Consider the following 26079-nt stretch of genomic DNA (forward strand, 5'->3'; position numbering starts at 1 on the left):
TCAGTTCTCACAGCCGTGTGAGGCACTAACCCAGGTGGTGACAGCAAAGTAGAACCACCCTGTCCTGCTCTTTGTGTGGATGCACAGCCCTGCCACCTAATAGGAAAACAAGGGAGTCTCTGTCACCTCAGAATCTGGATCAAAAATGTTTGGTCATCATAAAACAAATGTTTCCAGGGGTAAAGAAAGGAACCTCTAATTTGTTACAACTATTCCTGCTGATGTAGTAGCATAAAGCTTAAACCCCTTATGTTCTATACATTTTTAAGTTAGTTCTGCTGTAATGTGTATCTTAAAAATCTCTGAAATTCATTGAAGCAGGTAGGATGCACGAGAGTGCTTTCCCACAGGAGGAAAATAGGTCATTTTCCTGCAAAGCAGTTTTGGTTAGATTCAACAGTTCCTCTCTCTGCTTCTGATAGAAGCTTCCTTCTTATATGTCAAAGATGGTCTTTTACTGTTCTCTTAAATAAGTTAGATGCTTAAATTCAAGTTTACTGTTAAATGGCTTACCATGTGCTTGGCAGATGTTGAATGACAGTATTTCACAACTGCATGGATACAGTAGTACCCAGAAACTCTGTCTGGAGCGTTTATACTGATGTTTTATACCAGTGTGCTCTGCACAGTTCAAAAGCTGCTGTGGGGAGAGGGGGATTAGAGGAAAGATTCTAATCTTATTGGAACTAAGTCACTTGGATATAGTTTGTATTCATAAAAGCTTATCTGTGGTCTCCATTAAAATGGGAGTTTGGGTCTGTTGATCTCTAAAACTCTCAGCTTTTCTAGTCAGGTTTTCAAGTGATTTAACACTAAATCCATTTATAAATTAAAGGAGGAAAAATGAGGAAGACTCAAAAACTATGACTGTCTGGGAGAGCTGAATAAGTGATCTTTAACAACTTCTGCTGTGGTTACAGAAATTCCTTCCTCCACCTCTCCCTTGGCTGCATGTTCTGACTGCTGCCTCCCCTCCTTGTGCCATAAGGAAAGGCTGTGCAGCAATGCAGCCCATGCTGCTGGAGAGTTTGCCCGTGCTACTCACCACTGAAAAAATCATGGACTTTTCCTTTCAAGAGGTCTCGGTTCATCATGGGGGAGCACAAACTCTTTTTCTCTATGCATGAGGAGGGCAGAAACTACTTGTGTTTGCAGCTGAACTGGCTTAGACAGATACAAAGAATTCGTGGAACTAAGATGTCAGGAGCATGTCATCCTCAGTTGTTCTTCTGTAATCTTTTTTCAAGTTTGGTAGGAAATTTTACTTGCTGAGAAGGAAAGGTAACCTAGAAGGAGAGGAGTGTGGGAAACATATTGAGAAAGTAAGAAAATTACAGCCTGAAAAATATTCCAGGCTGGAGCTTTTCAGCTCTGTTCCCAGCCGATAAGCTGGCCCAGCTCAAAGTTAGGGAGAACTTCTCCCAGGGTAAAAATTTGGTCAAAATAAAAAGGAATTAATAACAGAATAAAACACCTGTTGTGGTGTGTGCCCAGGCCCTGGCAATGGGGTGTCTTCTCTCTGAACCAATCACCTTTTCTCTACTCTTGGAGTTGCAGTCATGCTATAAAACCAAGTGTGTTTCTGAATAAACTTGTCTCTTTCTTCCTGTCATGAAAGACGACCATGTAGCTGTGTCTCTTATTTCCACTGCACTTAAAGGGTTAAAACCCCTTTCCACGACTACAGAGGAGGTGGCTGTTAATGGTTCTTTGTCAGAAAGAACTTGTAAGTGGGGACAGCTTTACCCAGGGAGAGTTGCAGAAGGTCTGTGCTGGTCTCTTACAACCCACAGCTCTGTGCAGGAGCAGTGCTGCTGATGCAGCAGTGCTGAGGCATTTTATGGCCTGGAGATAAATCCTATTAATTTCAGACTGAGTGTGTCAGTTAGCAGATGTTTGGTTCTGGATCTTTGCCCCTGGGAGCAGCCACCCCAGCCATGCCTGTGGAACCATCCCCACTTCCAGCGTGGGTGACAGGACCCTGCAGGCAGAGGGGAGCTGCCAGCTCAGCAGGGCTGTCTCTGTTCTCAGGTACATGTACTTCACCAACATGCAGGAGAGAGCCCCCAAGATCGAGCGTGCAGCCCTGGATGGCACAGAGAGAGAAGTGCTTTTCACAACCGGCCTGATCCGCCCCGTGGCCCTGGTGGTTGACAACAAGCTTGGAAAGCTTTTCTGGGTGGATGCGGATCTGAAGCGCATCGAGAGCTGTGACCTGTCAGGTATGTGGGATGAAGTTCAACATTTGCAGCACGGTGTTAGCATGTACAGGACATCATTCCCTCTTTGATGCTCACCCTGGTGACTTTCATCTTTACTCTTGCCAGTTCTGTGTAGGCAGTCACAGACAGCAGTTGCTGGTGGGCTCCCACCTTTGATGTCATTAGAATAGATATGACTGTAATGACTGACACCTTCCAAGACAGCCATTTGACTTTTGATATGTTCTGAAAAAGCTGTTAGTCAAGGACCCTCCAAATCACCTCCTCTGTGCCCCTTTTCTTCCTTAGTGGTTTGAAAACTTTCCATACTTTTCAATTTTTCTTTAGAGCTCACAGCTTGGTAAATCAAAGTGGCTTAAAAAAAACAAACAGAAGAAAGGGCAATGGTTTTGGGATTTTTTCCTAATCTGGATTTTAAGGCTGCTCATCTGAAATAGCATTGTTGCAACACAGTGGAGGGAAGCCTCATCACATCACAGTTTTCCCACATTAGTAATATAAAGCATTACTTTATATACAAAGCAATAGCACTTAATGGATCTTAGAGAACACGGTTCATCATGGACTTTTAAAAGCATTTGATAGTGCAGAAGAAGTGGAGAAATTGGTTCTGGTGGGGGGTATAGAACAGAGGATCCAATGGCCCTACTTTCTGTCTCATGATTTGCTCTCTCTTCATCGTTCATGTATCAAGAAGTGAAACCCATAAAGGAAGTGCAGAGAGAAGGGAACAAGTATGAAGGAATAGAACAGTGGAATAGGAATAGTGCTTGGTACATGCCATAGAGGGTTGAATCTCCAGTTTTGGTGACTCTTCTTGCCATGTAGTCACATCCTTCCCTTGTATTCCAGTGAAGCAATGAACTAAGACAGCAGGAAGTTGTTCACCTTTTTAAAAGGATAGTTTGCTTTTGAGCAACTGACTCAAGGTCAGACTCTTCCAAAGAAGTGATAAAAATAATGAATCTGCTGAAGGAAGGTAGAGCAGCCCGTGTCTTTCACCAGTTACCAAGCTGAATAGGGCAGTATTGTCAAACTGCCTGAGCAGCCACAAAATGTTCAGTCCAGGATAGGCATCAGAGAACCTACAACAATTTGTAGGAGAAAAGAAGATAAGACAAAACTTTGACCTATGAAACAAATCACATTGGAGAAGAAAAGGTGACAGACTGGGTATATTTTTTTGTATAACACAAAATGCATCAGAGATATTGAGAAGGGCTTCTCTAGTGATAAAAGAAGTGCTCTAGGAAGACATTTAAAGGTAAAATGACAAGATGGCAAGGCTTCGTGTTATGCAGGTATGCTGGAGTGGTATCCAAGAGAGATGGAAAAGGCACCAGGTAAAATTATATAGAAATCATATCCAGTCACAGCCAAAGAATCAAAGCTTATAAGTAATATAAAAGCAGGGGGAAGCTACAGGATTAAGAGATAATAATGCCTATGGACTAGATAAAGATGTATCTGTAGCCAGAAAACTGTGGTTATATTTGATCCAGTTGAGCTCACTGTAATTTGATTCACTGAGATGTTGATTTTTTAATGAGCTAGCAGTATATCTTTATTTTAGAATGCTTTTCAGTCTTGCATCACAACTTCAGAAGAAATTTGAGAGCCAAAGTGATGTTGATTTGAATTACTTCTTCTAAATAGTATTTCCTGAACAAAATACTTTAAAATGGGCATGTGTTAGGAAAAGGTTTTTAGCACAAAATAAGGCTGCTGAATAAATGGAACCAAAGTCGTGTATAGCATCTTTCATGCCATTTAAATTGGTCTAGACATCTTTATTCCATTGTAGACTTGTAGAGATGACATGGTTATGGAGGTTCCTGAAGTTGGCGCTGTACCCTGATTAAAACAGCATCCTGCCAAATCAGGGAATAGCCTCAGATGTCCAGTGCTTAACTTTCAGAGAGGGATGAAAGAACTATAAACCCATCTCACAGTTTTCTTTACAAGGTACTGGAATTTTTCAATTGGAGTTAGACCAAAAGTTGGTTTTAAACTCCTTTAGTTTAAAACCATTCCCCCCTTGTCCTATCACTGTCTGCCCATATAAAAATTGCTCTCTTTTTTATAAGCTCCCTTATGTGTCATGAAAGATTCCTTTAAGGTCTCTCCAGAGCCTTCTCTTCTCCAGGCTGGGCAGCCCCAGCTTTCTCAGCCTGTTCTCATAGGGAAAGGTGCTCCAGCCCTCTGATCATCCTCCTGGCTCTCCTCTGTAGCTGCTCTAACAGCTCCATGTGCAAAACTCATAGAACCTGTTAATGTTACATTCTCATGCTTGGCTGAGCTCTGGATAATTTATGCAGCAAATTAATTGAATCCCAGTTCTCGTAGCATTTTTGTTATGTGGATTCTAAAATCTTGTTTTGTGTAGAGACTAAAACATATTTTATATACTAGCAGACATAAGGTCATAATTCCAAAATTAATTATGAGAGCAGAAGTAGCACCAAGTTATGATTTTGTTTTAGATTTTCATTTTTTAAAGCAAATATATCCAGTTACATAGGCATACACAGGGTCAGAATGGTTTCAGTGAATTAATAGAAAAATTTGGAATATCTTCACCCTAGAAAAGAATAATAAAAGCAATAATTAAATGACTCTAAGTGTAGGGCAGTATGCAGTAGACGAATGCAAGTAATTAAAGTGAAAACCGATAATAAATGCATTTTTACTTGACCTCTTTTTAGTCATTGGCTTAAAGCAAATTTTTACACATTTTTATAAAGCAGAGAGACTGAACATTTGACAGTGTTCCTATTTAGGAGCATATTGAGTCATTTAAAGTTTGGGTTTTCTGGTGGGTTACTAAATTTAAAAAGTTGGGGTTTTTTTTAAGAGCTTTTCTTTTTTGATCATATATCTGTAGTTGTCATACAGGCTGTGACAAGGTTTGATACCTGCCTCTTGCTTTGCATGATGTTTTACTTGAGTAAAGGCAGTGAAACTAAATTGGTTGTATTTTACTCTTCCTTATAGATTCCAGAAAAAATGTACTGCTCTGTGTGTGAGTGCACTGTAAAACTTTTACCTCCTTTTGGGAGCACTCAGGGTTGCCCGTAGCAGAGGTGTCAGTGTGAGGCTGTGCAGGGATGAGCTGGGTTTCATGTTGTACCTGCCTGCCCTCAGGCAATGCACCTGGTGGCATTTTACCTGAGATGAGACTGAGCAAGCAGAGCCCTGGTCTGCAGGGGAAGGTGAAATCAATGACCTTGTAGCTCACTGCCTCCAGGATTGGTTTGGTTTTAGCTGGAATGTTGCTTTGTGATGTTTTTTTGTTTTTTTTTTTTTTAAGGAATAACTTAGAAGTGAACTGATGTCTTTGTTTTTGCTGGTGTCAGGTGCCAACCGTGTGACCCTGGAGGACTCCAACATTCTTCAGCCCATGGGACTCACCGTGCTGGGGAATCACTTGTACTGGATTGATCGGCAGCAGCAGATGATTGAGAGAGTGGAGAAAGTGAATGGCTACAAAAGGACTAGAATTCAGGGCCGGATTGCTCACCTAACAGGCATTCATGCAGTGGAGGAGCTTGATATGGAAGAATTCTGTGAGTTTCAGTGTCTGATGTCTTGGTCGTTGTATCCCAAAGTCCTCATGGGGCTGCATATTGTGATAATGCTGTCCGTGGGCTTCAAACAAGCCCTGGAATGCTTTCAACTTCTCTGGTGGGGATTGCAGGAGTGGAAGAGAAGCAAATTCCTCCTCCTTGGGCAGGGGATTATTGCTGCATGAGATATCATGGCACTGAGTTACCTGCGTTGTACAAGCTCACATGATGCTGAATTCAGCCTAAAAGCTGAATTAAAATTCTGGTCGTTAATTTTGGAAGTACAATCAAGTAATAGGTCTCGGAAAAACCTCTTAACAAGTGTCAAAAGGATTGTAGTTGCCTTTTCTCCAGGTGCTCCAGACTGCTGTGTAAAGCAATGTCTGGTTTGGCTCAGCACAGTGGATGATGTAAAAGCCTGCAGTGAGGGAGGCAAAATGGGGAGGAAGCTCCTACAATGAGTTGTACTGTGGATGGGGAATTTTTCTCCCAACAGAGCTGGAGCACTTTAGGTGCTGACATCTGAAAGGGATCATGCATGCAGGATGTTCTTTTTCTGGACTAGTTGTCCAAATTACTGTGATTTGGTGGAGGGCACAGAAACCTCTTCAAGTAGTCACTCCTCCAAGTGACAACCTGCAGCTCCTCCTGCTAAACAGGATTGTAAAAGAGAATACAAAATCACAAACAACATGTGGGAAACAGGGGTGTCTGTTGCCTGTGATGAGTTTTCTTAGAGTTGTCTTATATAGGGAGGGTACATTGGTGTATAATGCTCTAATTTTCAGAAGAAAAGATTCAACTTCACTACAAACATTCTGTGTCACATACATTAGTGTCTGTGATGGCTGGAAGTATTTTTGAACTTGTGTATGTGGGTAAGCTGTTACAAATCAGGTAACATAAGCATTTAAACTGTGGTAGATTCTATGGGGTAATCATGACCCAGAGGTTCTTTTTTCTTTCACAGTACCCAGCTTTTCTTCTTCTGTGCCACTTCACACATTTCATATATATATTGGTATATTTCAAAGGTAATACTGACTGAAGCCAAAATATTTATTTTCTTTAATTCTCAACAGTGTTAAAAAATAGGTTTGCTTTAACCCCTTGTGCTTATTTAAGATAGGGAAAAGGAATCCTCTTTTGCAGCTGAAAAAACTCTACGTAGGTGATTTCTGTTACAACAGGGGAGTAAATATACATATGCACATGCAGGTATATATGCATGCATTTCTGTGAGCAACTCATGCCTGAAACTCTGTATTAAACTAATAAAGTTCTTCAAGGTAGAAAGTCGGCTTCTGAGAAGCCTGGACAGTTGGAAAACAACTTTGGAAGAGAAATTATGATACCTATACAAGTTTTTTATTTTTTATTTTGCCCTATCGAGGAATACTTATAATTTCTTTGATGCTACATAATATTCTTCTTGTGTATTTCACCAGCTGTGCATCCATGCTCTCGTGACAATGGTGGGTGTTCACACATCTGCATTGCCAAAGGGGATGGAACTCCCAGATGTTCATGCCCTGAGCACCTTGTGCTTCTACAGAATCTCTTAACGTGTGGAGGTGAGTTATGTTTAACAGCACTGCTAGTCAGTTTGTACCAAAAATGTGGCGGCTGAGGTTGCATTCCAGCCCAAAATGTAGATTTACACACAGTTTTTCTGTGCATGTTGTGCTGCATCCTGTGTTAAATTAGTCTTTGGTAGTTCCACCAGCTGTTTTCTGCTTGAGGTTTTGGGCACATGTGACTTCTCATTCTGAGCTGAATATTCTTCTTTGACCTTAAAATACTTGCATCTTCTACTAAGATTTTTATAATTGTATGATGTGGCAGGTTTGTGCCTTAAACCAGTATTTATAAGATAATGTTGCATCAACCTGTGATGGCCTAGCAGCAGAAATTGTGCCTGTGATTCCCACAGTATGAGACTCCAGTCTTTGAAATGAATTTGGCCTTGTAATGTGAAACACTGTACTGGCTACTTATCAAATGTAGGCTCCCTTGTGATTCTTTTTAATTAAGATAGCTCTTCTCTTTCCACATGGTAGACTTTTCCTTTAGCATTCCCTTTTACCATCCTAGTATTTTTAAAAACTGTTAACATTACACTTGCAGAGGGGATTGAAAACAAAACATTGTTTCTTTTTTGGGAGGCATTATATCTTAAGTTGTTTGGCTCTGTTGGTCCTTTTTCATGTATTTATTTTGCTGTGGATTTCATTTTCTGGCTGAACTCTGAACTCCCATGGGACAGCCATTTCCATGATAAACTGTTTTCTTTCCCATGGCCACAACACGTTATGTGGCTTTAGAGTAGTGGTGGTTACATGGGGAGGGCAGGGTGGATCAATATAATTATACTTCTGGCTGTAGTGTTGTTGCACAACGTGGACAGTGAGAGAGTCTCACATTCCACTCCTTTGGATCTTCAGCTATAAATCTAAAAATTCAGGGGTCTCCATCTTTCACTAAGCCTGCAACAACTTTTTAACCCATCTTGTTTGTTGTAGTAACAGCCACTACCCAGTGTTTCAAAATAGCTTAGTTGGCTGGAGAGCATTTGTCCATGTTCTGGACATCCTGACAAATGCTTTTGTCAAGATTTTTAATGCAAGCTTGTGCTTGCCAAGTGTAGCCATAGTGCAGCATTAAATGCAGTGCCTTTAAATGCAGAAGTAGTGATGTGGCTGTTGAATTATACAAACAGCACACTTGTATAAAAATTTAATTCAATAATTACCTTAATACGTGTGTCTCACATCTTTATTTTACCTACAGCTGTCAGGTCACTGGCTAAATTTGTAATTCTCATATTGCTCCTCCAAATAATCATAAATGAGGAACTTTAAAAAATCGTAATTTTTTCAAAACCCAAGCACATTTTGGTTTTTATTCGCATTTTGTTTTTCAAGCTCTTGGATTACACTTTTCTTTCAATCTTGAACTTTTTGTCCCTAATGAAGGAAGGACAGCAGCACTTTAAAAACTGTTTGCATGTAATTCTAGAATTTTTAACACCACCCTCAGGAGAAAAAATACTCACAGAGCTAGGAAAGTGTCCTTGTGCTGGGTTGTTTGTCATGTCCATTCCTGAGCCTGAATTTGGGCTTCCAGAGGAGTGTTAGCACCCAGTGCCAGAGCACACCTCTGGCTTGATCATACTGTTGTTACAGGCAGGGGATGATGTGCTTCTCTCTTCATCCAAGTGGTGAAGCATCTGCTCAGAGCACGTGGGGACAAGTGGCTGTCTCTGCTAAAATGATTTAATGGTGGCACAGGGTTTTGACCCAGCAACTTTTCAAATGAGTGGAGATGTATGTGATTGCTGCCAGGGGTGTTTTGACATGGCCCTCACATTTTGACTTTAATTAATTGCTGTTGATAATATTCATTGCCAATTAACCTGGTGTGTCAGGTTTTTTAATGAAGAATTGGTCCATGCTAATATAATTACAGGGATTAGAATTGTTTAGAGTGTGGTTTGCAATCAGAAATAGAGTATTCTTTTGAATTTATGTATATGACAGTGTCCTCCAAAAGGTGGCTGTTAAAGACAAAGAAAATATTTGTAGAGTAAGTATTTGTAGCTCCTGTCCTTAATTCAGTGCTTGATTGCTAAAGCAAACTTCTTCTACCAGCATCCATCCAATTTTTGTTATGAAGTTGATAAAATTTAATTCCTTATGCAAAATTGTGTTTTCCTCTAAGCTGGAATCTTAGTGTAGTCACAGAAGAGCTCCAGGAAAGGAATAAGTGTGCTTTTCTTGACAAACTGTCATACTTTCACTCTGTTGACAGGGATAAGATTGAGTATGCAAATCTGACCTGTTTTCCCTTTCTCCAGAGCCTCCCACTTGTTCCCCAGACCAGTTTACTTGTGCAACTGGAGAGATTGACTGCATCCCCATGGCATGGAGGTGTGATGGGTTTCCTGAGTGTGATGACCAGAGTGATGAAGATAGCTGCCCCATATGCTCTGCAGCCCAGTTCCAGTGTGAGAAGGGACAATGCATTGATGCCCACCTGCGGTGTAATGGAGAAATTGACTGTCAGGATAAATCTGATGAAGCAGATTGTGACAGTAAGATCAGTTTTCCTCAACTCATACTTCTAACACAAGCATCTCTTGGGGATTCTAACTCTTCTTGTAATATATAGATACAAGTCGTTTTTGTTGAGACAGAAGTTCCTGAATATAGATAAGAAATTTAGCAGTTACTTAGCAAGGATATATTATACATAATATAGGTATGGAGTACATAAGATTTTATAATATGCCACATTACTACATTTTGTTAACATGTCAGGTTATCAACCACACTTTGTTAGGTATTGTAAGAGATTCATGCTGATTTGATCTTAGTTTTAAATTTGCAAAAGGACTGGGAATTACTGGGACGAGAATTTTATTTAGCTCCACTGAGTAAGATGTATAACAAGGAAGAAGAACCAGAGATCTGCAGGCTTGCAATTTACCCACAGCAGTGTTCTGGTGCCTACCTGATCATAATATGAGCTCACTCCTTTCAGTTTTCTCAAGAGGCTCCAATGCTCCTGTGCTGTCAGTAGTTGATTTTTCCTTCCTTTCTGTGCAGCAATCTGTTTGCCCAACCAGTTCCGATGTGCGAGCGGGCAGTGCATCCTCCTGAAGCAGCAGTGTGACTCCTTCCCGGATTGCATTGATGGCTCTGACGAGCTCATGTGTGGTGAGATGTCTTTTCTTGACATTCAGGTGCTGTGTTCAGGCATGTTCTACACCCCTGTGCAGAGCCCTGGTCTTTGCAGAGCAATATTCTTTCAGGGAAGAATACTTCAGAGGGGCCTCTGGAATTATCCTTAGGGAAACCTGATTTGACTGTGCTCAGTACCTTGGAATTTGCAGAGCTGCTGCTAAGCCTGAAGTGGCTTTTAAAAATGTGCACTACAATAACAGGGCCAAACTGGAGGGGAATTATGTGGAGGAGCAAACATGCCATGAGCAAGTGTCCACAAGAGACCCCAAACCGGTCTCTTACAGTGCAGGTGTGAAAAGAATATATGGAGAGGTGTTGATTTTTCTGGGAAAAAAATGTAACTGAATTCTCATGGCAGTAGGTATATGCAGGTTACAGACATGCTGATGGCAGCTGTTGTGTTATTCCTTAGAGAGTCTGTTACTTTGCAGTCCAAAGTGGACAGTAAAATTCACTTACTTTTGCTCTTCTTGCAATTTCTGTTGTTTTGCACCATTGGGGTGAAGTATCCCACCCTAGAGCATGCAGTATCCAGGCAATGGGGCAGAGGGAGCATTTAGAATCATACAAGTGGTTTAGCAAAGCAGTTGGAACAAAGCATTTTAAAATAAAAGCAAATGGGTGTGCTGCTCTGTCTGTTGTTCATTCTGAACAAATAGCTTGCACTGGGTTTGTGTAGAGAAATGCTGCACTTACATTTCCTATAGCACCAATCTCAGTGGACTGTGAAGTTTTTAATATCTTAGATCTTGTCATGTTTTGTCAGTTATCAGGAGCTGTGCCACTGCTGGGATGGGAGGAGGGCTCACCAGGTTTGGTCCAAGGTAGCCTTGCTTCTTCCTCCCATCTTCATGGTGGATGCTTCAAGGAAAAGTGTATTCATGAGTAAGGTGAAAGGAGCCCTAGTTGTGAATGGAAATAAAGGCTAAAAGAATGGAGACAGAAACTTGGAAATTTCAGACTGAACATGCTTCTCCCACATCTTCCATTTATCTCTTTAGCTTTCATCCAGTTCCTCCAGTTTCCTGGATAATATAAGGCCACTTCTTCCTGGTTTGTTTTTTTGGTTTTTTCCCTCCGTTTCTTTGTGCACTTGGCAAACTTTCACGCTGCCAAGTTAATGCAGCTGTTTCCTGTTTGCACTTTGGGTCCAGTCCTGCAATTAGGTCTTAACTGATTTAAATGTATCTTTATGTAGACATAGGATTGTCTCCTCTGGACCTCTTTGTGGAACAGAGCATTCTGTGGTTTCCCACTTGATTGAGGGAAAGAACTCAAGTAGGGAATAAAAATGATTGCTACCTTCTGGATAAGGATCTTGCATTCAAAAGAAGCCAGGTTTAACCAAAAGGAGAATTGTGTGTTTAAAAATAGCTGATTTGGGAACATGTTTTGATTCTGGCTTTGCTTTTTTTCTGGTATCACGGCTGAACTAATCTGACTATTTGAAAATTCGGACCTTAGCTGACATAGAAGTTGTCATGCACTAATAAGTGTGAAAAAAACAAAGACTTTAAGACAGAAATAAGTTATTGATGCTGAGCTGTTAAGAGTTTAGTTTGCTAGATCTTTGTATTTCCTTTAACTTCCTTCTCAAATTTCAATTGTTATTCATTCCCTTCCACTGAAGTGGAAACCAGAACCACTGGAGAAAAAGTTTATGAAGTGAAGGCCTGAATCTTATATGAACCATTTTGCTTCTTACAGCTTCATCAAGGGGGAAGGGGTCTAGTTAGAACTGAGCATGTAAAATTTGGAATTTTTTCACTTTCTGAATGTATCTATTAGTGTATGTTAAAGAAGAAAATTATAAACGTGTGAATCACCTGGAAAAATTTGCTTTCCCTGAAAAACATCACATATGTGAAAAGCAGAGTGGTGTCAGGTTTATCTGGCAAGAATTTTGAATGTAATCAGAGGGAGATGTGAGGTGTAGCCCATTTCAAATAATTCAGCACTTTTTATTATTTAACATTCAGCTACATAGGGGGAAAACATAATGAGTAAAAAGTATTTGAGATATTTTAGATTGTATTTTCCTTCCAATTTGTAAGGTGGGGTTTCTTTGAAAGCAGGTCATATTTTAGGAAGGAAAAGTATTCTGCTTTTAGGAAGTAGCTAGAAAGACATGCACTGCTTAGGATATATGGTAGCTTCCCTACTGGTAAATTTTCTTGATTTTTCATGTTATTGCTAGCCCAAATGGCTTTTGAGAGAGAATCCTCTCTGATTAAGGACTTAATGTTTGTAAGTATCCTCTGTCTTTGACCCATTGACTTTAGAGGGCAGGGAAGGAAAAGAAACTTTCTAGACTGTGTTGTTCTATCAAGATAAGTAATCCCATTTAATGATAAATTGCTAGAAAAAAAAAGGAGAGTGCTTTGCTCACATGGAGGGGAAGAGGAGGCATGAAGTCTTGTGTATTGAATCAGAACATCTGGAGTTACAGATGCCAGAGTGTGATGCAGATGTTTTGAAAGGCACCGTGTGCTGAACGAGCTCCAGGACAGCAGCACGCACACTGCTCCACGTGTAATGACCATGTTTAACCTTCTCCTCTTCTCCTTCCAGAGAAATCAAAGCCAGCCTCAGACGAGTCCCAGCCACACAGCAGTGCCATTGGCCCTGTCATTGGGATAATCCTGTCCCTTTTTGTCATGGGAGGAATGTACTTTGTTTGCCAGCGGGTGGTGTGCCAGCGCTACGCCGGGCCCAATAGTCCATTTCCACATGAGTATGTCAGTGGGACCCCTCATGTCCCTCTGAATTTCATCGCTCCAGGAAGTTCCCAACATGGCACTTTTACTGGTAAGGTCCTTAGCACCTTGCAGCTAATCAGTGTAATCCATTATACTGTCTGGATTTCGAGTTTTGCACGTTATTAAGGCTGCGGGATGTGGGGTTTTCAAAGAGCAGAAATTAAATGTTGCTCTTAGTGCTTTTGGGATGAATCTGTCATTTGAATCAAATATGTAAAGTGTATTAGCTTTTCTTGCATTTTAATGGCTATGGTCAGCTGTTCCTGCTTAAATTATGTTATTATGGTTATCAAGAGGTTTTTGTGGTAGGAAGTAAAATTAGAGGATGAAATAATTGCAGGTGAAATCTTCGCAGGGGTGTTTTAAATTGGACTTCACACTAAAGCTTTTTTAATTAAAGCAAGTATCAGTGGTTTTCATCTGTACTTCTGGAGGTGCTAAACTAAGCTGTCATTCTGATTCTCATCCATATTTGTTAGCTTTTTCTAATCCATGTTGTTGTGACAAGTTGCAACAGCTGAAAAATCTTACTATTTATGTTAATTCTAAAGAAAAAACAGGTTGCTAATACCATGGCATTTCAGAGAAGGATATATAGTCATGAATGATGATTTCAAATACTTACTCTGCTTATAATAAATATTTCCTGCATTTGAAAAAAAAACGTTCTGACAACTTCCCAAACTTAATTCTTACATTAGCACTGAGTAGTCTGATGGGAAGAGGCTGAAAATGAATTATCTGAGTTAAGAGTATATGGTAGTAAAACAGGTTGGAGAATGTCATCTTCCATTTTCCTTTAACTCAGGTTTCCTTCCTTTTGTCTCTGCTGATTCTTAGCTGTGATAATCTTCAATATAAATAATTGGGTTTTGCAGTTTTCCATGTACTTGCAATTGAATTTCATGCAATGGAAATTGAAACTTTGGAGATCTCAAGCTTAGTTTTTTGGGGCATTGTATAATGTTAGGGTTTTTTTGTAAATGCCTAAGTTTGTTTAATTGGAGATTTTCTTAATTAATTTGGGTGAACAGTTTGGATCAGCTGTTCTGAAGATTCCTTTCTCAGCAGTGTGATAGTAGGTTGTGAGGAGTTCAGTGCTGCAGCGAGACAATAGGTGGTCTGAGAATGAAATATTTTCTTTCCAAAAAGTGTCCCTGTAATCCTTGTTCCTTGTAATCCTGAAGTTTTGCATAAAGTTTTCCCAAAGTGTGACAGCCATTATCGTTGCACGGGTTTGCAAAGCTTGGGGTTTGGTTTCTGTTTGGCATTGATAGATAACCCTGTGGTTTATCTGACCTTGTCTCCCTCTCTGTTCCAATGCAGGCATCTCTTGTGGGAAGTCCATGATCAGCTCCATGAGTCTCATGGGAGGAAGCAGTGGTGCCCCATTGTATGACAGAAACCACGTCACTGGAGCATCTTCAAGTAGCTCCTCCAGCACTAAAGCCACTTTCTACCCACAGGTATGTCTTGGAAATACACTGGGGAGTTAGGTACCTCCTGCTTCTGGAGAAAGGAAAGGTGGAATTTCCTGCTTTCTAAGTAAATATTAACAACTGTTAGCAGCTCTTGGGTGTTACTGTTTATGATGTGCAGGCCCATTTTGACACTCACTGAACTTCACAGAAGGGCTTTGTTGTAGTCCATCAGGATTATACAGTGCTCTGTGATGTCCAAAATGTTTTGTTGTCAGAGTGATACTCAGCTGGTTGGTTCCTGGATACTTCTGTTCTTCCCTTGGAGATGCCACCTCCTTTGTTCTTTGTTAACTCTGATGGCCGTGGCCCAATGACATTTTGCACTGCCTAATGCTGCAGGCACACACGGAATAATAAGGCAAGCAAAAATGAAGCAGGACTGGAATGTAAACGTCCATGAAATCAGAGTGACTTGCTGTTTACATAAAGTATTGGTTGTTGATTCAGAAAACCAAGTGCATGCACTGGGGGAAGACATTGGTACAGCTGGGTGAGGCAGAGGTTACTTTGCTTGCATCTTTTTCAGCTATAATTTAGCTCCATTTCTGATTTTTGAGTGTTGGAAATGACAGAATTCTCGTCCCCATATCACAGTTTCACTAATTCCAAGATGTGTATTCTGAATGGACAGAGTCCTCTCTGAATATGCAGGACAGACATACAAAGGCTCCTGTTTGCCAGCATATTTTGTCATGACAGTTTTTTTTTCCCATTGTGCATCTGAGCAATGCATCCATTGGCTTTTAGGTACACACAACAAGCTGCCAGAGTTGATCTGCCAGCTAGCTATGGAGGGGATTTGTGTAATATTGAATCAGGAGCCCACACCCTGTGTGGGTATACATGCATTTGTGTTTACACAGAAGCTGTTATGCTCTGTGTGGGCATTTTGATTGATAGCATTTTGGCCAGTTACAAAGGTACTTTCCCTTTAAGAAGGGCAAAAATGAAAAAGAGAGGCTTGTGAACCTATCTGTAAGGTAAAATTGGGTACTTAATTCTTGCATTGCCTTCCCTGTGAAGCCATCAAGAAGCAGATGTTTGGAACTCAGCAGCCCTCCTAATTTAGCTTGTCTCATGTCACCAGTGTCTCAGTAATGTGCAGAACAATTTCATGCTAGACCTGATTGATGTGTCAGTACCACACTAAAAAGGATGAACAGAAAAAACACTCACTTAAATAAAGCTTGAGAGAGAAAAGAAGCCCCAGTGCTGATCTGCCTGTGTGATTCTATGGGATCTGTGTCGGCCAAAAGATCAACTCTTCCATTTGACTCCTGGCCTAAGTTAATCTGACTGTTGCTGGGAATTCTTTTTCCACACTTTGCTGTGTCAGCCAGGCCCTGCAGGGATGATACCAGCATTTCCTTCCTGAAAGGCATGCTGGGTTCTTAGAAGGAAGCTATTGCAAGGGCTTTGTTACATTAAGGTACTGCTTAATCCAAATGTTTTGGTGAGTTCTGCCTGGTAGTAATTAATTACCCAGCTTTCAAGAGGATAGATCCAAGCATCTTCATTTCCTTGGCTTTTTTGGTTTGTTTAACACATCTCAGTGGTACTGAGAAGTGCTCCAGTGAATAGAGACTGGGAAAGAATCAGTGTCAGTGAAGTTATGCCAGTTTAAATACCTGAGAACCTGGCTGGCACCGTTTGCTGTATTTAGTCTCAACATGAAGTGGTTTTGATGCAGCTCAGGGTGTCAGTAGGAGTGAATCCACAGGTAGCCTGCAGTGGTCTGCCAAGGAAGATTTCTGAAAGATGCTCCTGGGGCAGTTACCCATCCCTCCCCACAGCTGGCAAAGAGGGGTATTCAAGCTTGTCTCCTTTCAATAAGGTGGGTGCAGGGTTGGTCAGTATTGGTAACAGTGAGCTCACCTCTAAGGCCGGGAGTCACTTGGCTGGATGCTGTGCAGTGAAGACACAAACCAGGATCTCCATTCCAGTAATTTTAGAGTGTTTTTGTGGAAGAAGAGCAGAGGCAGAGGAAGGATGGTCAATGGGGCAGGCCATGAGTTGGCCAAGTGCCCAGGGCAGGCAGTGTACAAGATGTGCACATCAGTAGCAAGGCTCAGAATACAGCAATGGTGTAATTTTCCACACTGGAAGGGATGAAATGCTCTTCGTGGGGTTAGGCCAATGTCCTGCTGCCTGTGTCAGAGGTTCAGCTTCCTGCTGCTGGAAGAATCCTAAATAATTTTGAAGCCTGCTGAACTTTTTCCTTGTGTGAAGGCTACCAGTAACTGTGTGTAAACACTCATAGCTGAGCCATATGTGTGTATGCTGTCTATATGCACACAAAGACAGGCTATAAATATTTTTTAGCTCATAGACTTTTTGCATTGTGAGCTCTGCCAAAATGATATATTTACAGAACAAGAGCAAAAAATGAAGCATTCAGGGAAGGATGAGGTTTTATTAGTTGTAGTAAAGGAACTGGGCTTCCTGACCCTGCTATTGGCTGGGAACATGTTTAGGGTCTGGGAGTGGAACATACTTTATTTCCCATTAGCATCTGCTGAGGATGCTACCAGTCCTTAAGTGCAAGGAAGAGCACTCAGATTCAGCCAAACTGGGTCTCATTTCCAGCTTTATTCCAGCTTTATTCCATCCTTCCAGCACAATAACAGATGTGGCAAGGAAGAAAATTCCCTCAGGACTTTGAAGGTCTGCACGGTACCTAAGTCCAAAGTAAAGTCTGGGAAGGAACATCTGTGATCTTTAAAAATGCATTCACACATCCAAGCAGCTAGGAGAGGAAACTAGAATAAGGATGAATGACAGGGTGAAGGCATAAATACTATTTTCAATCTAAATGAAATTGCATAATTAACGAAAAATTTCACACTTCTTTTTCCTGTTGTTTCTAGATTTTGAACCCGCCTCCTTCCCCAGCTACTGATCGCTCCTTATACAACGCAGAGATGTTTTATTCCTCAAACATTCCTTCAAACACAAGATCTTACAGGTACAGTTCAGACTAAAAGGCTTGCTAAGTCTTCTATTTATCTGCCTTTAGTTTTGGATCTTGTTCACACTTCATTTAAAAATCTTTTCCTCTCTTAATAAATGACCATTCAAATGATGTACATTATATTGCTATGTAGCAGTCCCTGTATAGAGGTTGGTGTTTTCTGCTCATTCACTTCAGCTTATCTTAAAACTCTTTCATAAGTCAACCAATTTGTTAGTGACTGGGCTAAGTGGTCTTAGTGGTCTCCTCTGGTAGGTTAGGGGCTGGAAGAACGTGCTGCTGGCTGAGGGTTAGTTGTGCCATTCAAAATGGACAGAGCTCGGGTACTTCTTGTTGGATTTCTCAGAGAGTCTGAATTAAGGCTCGTGTAGTATTAATGAACAGGTGTAGCTGCTGGGTTAAGGATTTAACCCTTTAGATGCAGCAAAAAGAAGACACAGCTACATGGTCCCTCTCATGGTAGGAAAGAGACATTTATTGAGAGCACGATTCCTCCTTTATCTAGTGTGTTCTGCAGAGCTAAGACAAGACAGTAGCTCACTGGATAATTGAGAGAATGCCCGTGGGACAGTACTTCAGAATAAGTCCCAGGTGCTAATCTCTATTATGAATTCCATTCTGTTCTGACCAGATTATCATCCTGGGAGAAATTCTCCTTACTGGAGCTGAATACATTATCAGCTTGGGAACACATCTGTGAGAGAGCAGGAGAAGCTCCAGCCTGAGAATGATTTTCCAGTCTGTAATTTTCCTAGCTCTCTAACAGTGTGTCCACAAACAGGCATGTTGACTGAGCACACAGAGCTGTTCCATCTCTTTCTTTCCCCTTATTTTTCTGTTTTTTTGTCTTTGTGCAGGCCGTACCTCATACGAGGGATAGCTCCACCCACGACCCCGTGCAGCACAGATGTCTGTGACAGTGACTATACCACGAGCCGATGGAAGGCCAACAAATACTATATAGATTTAAATTCAGACTCAGACCCTTATCCCCCTCCACCCACACCTCGCAGTCAGTACATGTCGGCAGAAGAAAGTTGCCCTCCATCTCCTGCCACGGAAAGAAGCTATTTTCACCTCTACCCCCCTCCACCCTCTCCTTGTACAGACTCTTCGTGACCTCAACAGAAGGAACTTTTCCTGTAAATATTTTAAAATATGAACAGATTTAAAATATATATTTTATGATTTAAAAAAAAAAATAAATCTGGGTGGGAATTAAACAAAACGAAATGTGAATAAAAATGGGTGGGAGGGGTGGGGCTGTGAAAAATTGTACAGAGGAAGAATATTTATAAAATTGATTTTTTTAACTTAATTTCCATTCTTTTGTGCCATATTTGCCTTTTTGAAGTCATATAACTGACTCAATCTCCAAAGGATTTGGGGAGGGAATGTTGAAACTTTCTGCATTTTTAAGTCACCTTTTTACATGCAAAAAGTGTATGTAGTTCTTTTTGTTAATGTGACACAAGAAAACTAAGTGGCTTGTGGGAAGGGAGGTCGTCTAAAGAAAAATGCAGGCTTATTCCTAGAGAAGAAAATCCCATTTAAATACAATTGTCAGTATCATCCTTTCACCACCACTGGAAGAAAACGTGCAGGATCACAACCCTTAGATGCTCCTGTTTGCAAGTGAGCTGAATGCTTCCCAGCAGAGCTTGAGTGCCAGGACCTGAACTTGAAACCTCTCTCTCCATCTGCTTAGCATTGAACTGAAAGAACACTTCTCTTGGCCAAACCTTCCAGCTTAACTCAGCCCACAGGCATCATGTCCTACCTCCTGTCAGTGGCACTCTGCACATGGCCAATTCTGTAGCTGATTCAGGCTAAATAAGATCAGTCCTGAAAATCTTGGTTCGGTTCCCCACCTGGCTGGGTGAATGGTACAGGAGCAGTTGTACTGACGTGGGTGAGAGTGAGAGTCAGGTCTAAGCTGGTATTTAAGCTAAGAGAAATGCCCAACAAACTGCAGATGTGGTCAGACTCACCACTTCAATAGTGATGCAACCGAGTTCCCTCATCCTTCCTTGTGAAGCTTTGGTGAGTGTCTGGGAAGAAGCTGTAATAATGTAATAATCAGCTGCTTCTTAAAACAGAGTGCTTGCTTTATTTTTCTCAGCAGTGCTGTAATCACTGTGCCAGGTTTCTGAGATGTTCACCCGTGTTGACTTGATCAGAGAATTGCTTCATCTCTTAGTGTTCATTTTCCAAAGGGGAACAAAAGGGTCACTCACATTCAAATCAGGAAAGTTGTTTGGGTTTGAACTGGTGTTTGTAGAAAAATGGTACCTGCATAGCTCAAATAAAAAATCAGTTTAGTCATATCTCATTAAAATTTGCCACATGATTCAGATTTAGAAATAGGTATAAAAAAGAACAGAGGAGGGAGAAAAGACAGATACTTTTTTCTATTCATGTTGATACAAAAATGATCAACTCATACAAACTGCTGCAACCTCAGGACATCAAGATCAGCAAAGTGCTTGTTCCCATTCCTACAAAAAAAAAATTTAGGGAATGGGGGAGCTAGAATCAGTCCTTTTCCAATTCAGAAGACAAATTTCTGCTTTAATTGCTCTTTCTCTGTAGTAAAAAAGATTGGGTATTGTATGGCACTTTATAAATTCAGCACTGGTGATGATAATGTGAGTGCCTGCTTGGGACATCTGAGGGAAGTTCTGAATATGCAAACTTGCACCTGTTTCTGCAGCTGCTCAATAACAGATGTGTTGGGCCTTCAACAGCTTTAATATTGATGGCAACAATGAAAGTTTTTTCTTGTTTGAACTAAAATTGTTCTTGGCTTTGGGTCTTTTTAGCAAGTTACTTGAGAGCACATCAGAGGAACCCTACAACTCCAGGAGAGAGGTTTTTGTTGTGGTGGAAGGGCTGGGACCACAGTGTTCTGATCCACTTTGTGGTTTTAGATTTATTGGTCCAGGTCTGTTCTTCCTGTCTACATAATCCGAGGATAGGATTTGTGCTGTCACTGGTTACTAAAACTCCTAAAGTAGCTTTTACCACCTTCATGTCTAAATTTTTACATGAGAGATTAAGCAGAAAGAAGATGATGTTTCATGGAGAAAAGTACAGAAATGGAGTTTAAGAATGGGTAATTTCCTCATCCCCTATCAACATTAGCAATTTTGTGCTGTGCTGTGATGGGCAAGGTCATAGTTTGTCACTCTTGGAGTGACTTAGCCAATCTCTGAACTGATGGTTTGGTGAAAGAAAGCAATTCTCATGTGATCATGTTTCAATTAACTAAATTAGGAATATACATCCACAGGATCTTTTATGTGCCACACATGTTGTATACAAGAGTATTTGTTCTGCATTACAGCAGCTGGTAGTCCAATTTAATATCATATGTAATTTTCTGGTTGATAAGTGTTCCTTATTTCTAATGAATTCATTAGTTTCATGTCACAGTTCTAGCTTAGAGATCTACCACATGAATTTTCCTGTATTCCCGTGATGACACTGGATGCAGAAGTACTTGATTTTTTTTTTATTAAACCACTGATCTTTTTTAAGAGCCATAACTCTAAGAATCCTAACCACTTCAACTGAAGATTTGTATCCTATTACAACCACTGGAATTGAGTCCAAGAAAATTAGCATTTTTACTGAGAGCTGAACTATCTTAAGAGTGGCATTCTTTTGGTTCATGGGTTTTAAGAAGGAAGGAAGCACTTGCTGCACGGGGTGAATTAAGAGTACATTTTTATTCCAGTTGAACATTCATAGCCTCTTGCTGTTGATGTTTGCTGAGGAATTGCCTTCTCTGAGTCACTTGAAGTTTGGTGATGAAAATCAAAGCCCCACACTGCTCCATATTACTGACATTTAAAAGCCTTTTCCAGAAAAAGATTGTATACAAATTTTGCATCTTAACATTTAAATAAGAAATATTATTTTTGATTGGTGTAGACTATACACTTTAAAAGAATTACTGCACTCCTGGTATTAGAAAATACCAGGAAGAAAATCTGAGCAACAGGAACTCCTTCCAGAATACCCCCACTGTGTTCTTAGTGGTTTCCCTCCTGTGAACTTTCAGGCTAAAACATGGTTAATAGGTGCTATTTTCTTCTAGATAAGGATGAGAGGAGGACTTGCAGGGAATTAGTGAGTGAGAAAATCTGGCAGTTCAGGGATGAATAGGAAATATGGGGGGGACAGTGGCATTTTGGTGAGGCTTAAGCATAGTTCTAATAGCTCCGAAGTTTTCTGTGACAAAGCTGGCTGAAACATTTTAAGAGTTCTATCCTAAAAACCTGCAGAGGGGTACATGTGGTTCAGCTACTCGTGTGACCTTGTGAGTACTTGACTCCGTGTTTCCAACCACTATTTCCCAAGCCCATTGTGACTGCACATTAGCACTTGAAACAGCTCAGGGTGTAACAAGGAGTGGTGCCTGGAGAGCAGCCAGGAGTGGGCAATGCCATGGTTGATTCTGTGCTGGATTTAAAGGGCAGATGGCCCAGCAGAGAGCAGCTCACCTGTCCTGCAGTGCTCTTGGCTCTTCCCTCCTGTGGAATTTGTCCCACCTGCAGGGCAGGTGTAGCAGCAGTGTGAGGCTGTAAGGTAAAAGGACAAGTAATCATCTTTGACATCTTTCATTGCAAGGAACAGTTTGTGCAAATTATAGCTTGACTTCAGCTAGACTAGTGCTCTGTAGCCACTGCACCTTTAAATTTGCAATAGAAGTAGTGAATTTGTTTTAGATGAGTCTGGGGAAACTTCATGAGCACCATCCCAGCTGCCTCACTTAGATTTCTTACTCCGATTTCCTCTGTCTGGACAGATCACTGTAGAACACTTAGGCTAAGATTAAGCTAAATCTGTATGTATGACAAATAATTTCTTCGGGATAGTGTTATAATACAGAATGCTCTGTGTTTAAAAATGAGATTTTGCCATTATCAGCATATTCTAAAGAGGAAGGCAGAAATGAGTGGGAAACAAAATTCTTTCGGAATAATGTTATTGATTTTCAGTAATAAACCCTCATTTCTGTGGTTTGCAAAGGTACAGGTACCTGCCTGAAAGTTCTGATCCTTTTCAAAGTAACAACAAAATTTGCTGTTGCCTCTATACCTGTTCTACAGACCTAGGATGGCCTTTCTGGAAATCTCCAGGCTTGCTTACCTTAGATCTGTTTTCCACCTTGTATCTAGACTGTCATGTGCAAAGTCCAGGACTCATGATGTTCTCACCGTTATTATGCCAAAACGGTGAGATTTCGGTGCCTCTTGGATTCTGGGGCTTTTGGCATTCTGACACTCTGTGCACAGCAGTGAGAAAGGATGTGGAAGCAGGAGCACTCAAGTAAGAGCTGGTCACACTGGGCTGATGTCACTCCACCACGTCCTGCAGGGTCAGATCCCTTGGCTGGGGAGGGCTCTTGTGCTGCCCTTCCTCAGAGCCTCTCCAGCATGCTGTGCTATTTCACAGGTGTGCTCAGCTCAACATCACAAAAGTTGTGTGTCCTGTCGGCCTCAAGCGTTTTTGGAAGCAGATCTCTTCTGTCATTTTGTTGGGGTTTATATTGAGTCAGTCCAAAGGAGTAGCTGTGCTTACAAATGATATCCATTAATGTTGGGAAATGAAAACAGAAGGCAAGCGTGTTCCAATAATTAATAACATGCACGACTGCCTGGCACAGAGCCCTGAATTCGAAGGAATATATTTGCTGTTACAGTGCTGAAGGACATTTTATAAAGGTCCATGCAAGGACAGAGCCTTAGACAAGCCACAGTCAAAGATTTCCAGTTTACAGTTCACTCATTTGGTGGTTGTTGTGTGTTGTGACTCAATTATGAATTATAAGTAGAGTTCTCCTTGTAAATTTGCCTATAAGAGGTTTCATGGAAGGCTGAATCCTAAACTCTGAGAGGTGTCTGCTCTTTTTGCTGCTGTTCCCTTAGGTACTACAACACTTTCTGTTCATAATTATATATAAAACTCTCCCTTTCTACAGCATTGTAAGTTTAGCTAAACAGCTTAAAGTATTTGCTACACATTAAGAAATATTTAATAGGAATAAATATTCCTATTAAAATAGGAATATTTAATAGGCATAGATATTTTCAATCCTGTTAGGTCTGCTACCTCTCCTTCCTGAGAACACTTACTCTGGATTTTCTAAAGGGTGATTTTCTTTCATTTGTTTATTTTGAGGTTGGCCAGCTACACTGGGCTTTTTCACATAGAATCATGCTTCCTGTAGGGAAAAAAAAATAAAAAAGGAAAAAATTATTTTAAATCACTATTAAGCCTGCTGATAGGAATGATGGAAACCAGTCTGATATGTCTTCTGCCTTCCACAACAAAATCCTTCAAATTGCCATGTCGTGACATGGTGACAGTGCTCCCAACCGCCTAAGCCAAGCTGCCACATCCTGGCTGTTCCCAGCAGGAAGCACAGCCCTCGTTGCAGCCACCTCTGGAGGCAGGGCTAGGTCCTCACCAGCCAGCACAGAATCCTGGTGGATAGAAGATGGCCACGACAATTCCTAGACAGGTCGGTTCATATTGCCAAAGCACATGCAGAGAACGATGTGCTTAGTGAACACATGAACACTTGCAGAGAACAAGTGCTTAGAAGGACTTGTCAGAGGAGAAAAGCAAATTTGGCAGCTCCAGTGAGACACCTCTGAAAAGCCAGTGCTGCCACTGATGCACCTTTCTGTAGACAAGAATTGAGGCAGCTCTGGGACAGCATTCCTGGGTGGCTGCGTTTGACAGAGGGATGTTCCCCCTTGGTTTGTACAGAGATCCTGCAGCCTGTAAATAGCTGGACATGGAACTCATCAGCCTGTGGAGGTCAAATAAAAAGCCTTGGAAGAGGGAGGATGGCTGTGTGAAGTTTGGGGTGGGCTATCACAAACACAACTCTAACCACTTTCCTACTCACCTACTTGTATGGCAATTGCTGCTATTGTAAATGTACAGGAATATACAAAGAGTACCAAGAATTTTTATATAACCCACACGTAATCTTTTTATATTTATATTAAATTGTGTATTCTGCAAACAGCCTAATAATTGCAGCTTTATATGTGTATCATTTTGTAGCATTTGTTACCTCAAAAGACAACCAAACCCAATACTTCAGTGCCTTGTGTATTTTCAACAGATTAACAAATAAACTGGGCGGGGGGAGGGGAAGTAGATTGTACTCTGCTGGTTTTAACAAAGCTTTGTATTATTGTTAGGGTTCTCTTCAGTTAAAATACATACAGCCACAAGTTGTGGAACTAACTGAAAGCTTACCATTTTGGAAGGTTTTTTTAGAGCATGCATGTTTTGAATTTGTAATATATTGGCGTTTCTCTCAAATGCATTCTTTCAAGTTAACTTTGATTTATGTATTCATATCTATTTCAGCAGACTTCCCAAAACCTGTCAAAAACACGTAGCATTTAAAAAAAAATGCCAGTAACTGATATTTACATGTTTGGGGATTAAATTAATGTTGTTTTCAGCAATTTTCAACAATTTTCATTAGAGCCATAAAATCTTTATCGTGTTACAGAAAATCTTAACCAATTATTTTTCCAAGCATGGCCTTCTAGCACACAAATGGCTTGGTAATACTGTTGTAAAAAAATCTTTGAGGCTGTCATCACTTCAGACCATTGTACGTTAAAAATTTTCTGGTCATGAAACTGCAATGTTTCTTTATGTTAACAAAACCAAAGGCTTGTTTGAAGTAACTGGTATTTTGTATAAATATTTGTACAGATAACAGACACTGCTTTTGTACTATAGATTATGTGGATTTTGTTTTATAATAAATGCTTTAAAAAGAAATGCTTAGCAGCCTTTTTATGAGCAAAGCTGTTTCATCACCTACAGTAGAGACAACCAGCCATTATCACAACTGTTTTAGATACTATTTAAGATAAGCATGGTGCTGTCTCCTTGGTTTTAATTTTAAAAATGTACAACAGTGAGAGCTGGAAAGCAATCCCCTTTAGAATTAGAGTTCTTAGCTATGGAACTTACCACAAGTTTGTCAGCATCCTGACCTTACAGAAATTGTTACACTCCATAGGTACAATCTCAATTGTTCCGACTAGGCCAGATCAGATCTGTATTTCTTTTTTAATTGTATGATATCTTTTAAACAGATGCTATAGGATGTCAAAGTAAACTATTTAAATAATGGCTTTTTTTTTTTTTATGGTGAACATACTTGAAAACTAGTTCGATTGAGTCTAGTTTTGTCTTGATTTGTGCAGTCAATATTGGTCTCAGATTCAATCTAGAAGTCAAAATGATTTTTTTAGTGGAGATATCCTTTCTCCTGCATGCTGGTTAG

The 26079-nt window shown here is 40.6% G+C and overlaps 1 protein-coding gene across 1 annotated transcript in view; it reads left to right on the forward strand.

Annotated features, from left to right (window-relative positions):
* The window catches only part of LRP5 (LDL receptor related protein 5), a 136521-nt gene extending 110953 nt beyond the window's left edge, over positions 1 to 25568 (forward strand). The window contains exons 15-23 of the mRNA XM_014873558.2: positions 2032 to 2222; positions 5579 to 5788; positions 7237 to 7362; positions 9645 to 9881; positions 10396 to 10506; positions 13105 to 13341; positions 14619 to 14758; positions 17641 to 17738; positions 18602 to 25568. Of these exons, the coding sequence (XP_014729044.1) occupies positions 2032 to 2222; positions 5579 to 5788; positions 7237 to 7362; positions 9645 to 9881; positions 10396 to 10506; positions 13105 to 13341; positions 14619 to 14758; positions 17641 to 17738; positions 18602 to 18863 (1612 nt within the window). The 3' untranslated portion in view covers positions 18864 to 25568. The remainder of the gene's footprint in view (positions 1 to 2031; positions 2223 to 5578; positions 5789 to 7236; positions 7363 to 9644; positions 9882 to 10395; positions 10507 to 13104; positions 13342 to 14618; positions 14759 to 17640; positions 17739 to 18601) is intronic.
* The last annotated feature ends 511 nt before the right edge of the window (positions 25569 to 26079 follow it).

The sequence above is a fragment of the Sturnus vulgaris genome, chromosome 6, assembly GCF_052056855.1.
Source record: "Sturnus vulgaris isolate bStuVul1 chromosome 6, bStuVul1.hap1, whole genome shotgun sequence".
Classification (NCBI taxonomy): Eukaryota; Metazoa; Chordata; class Aves; order Passeriformes; family Sturnidae; genus Sturnus; species Sturnus vulgaris.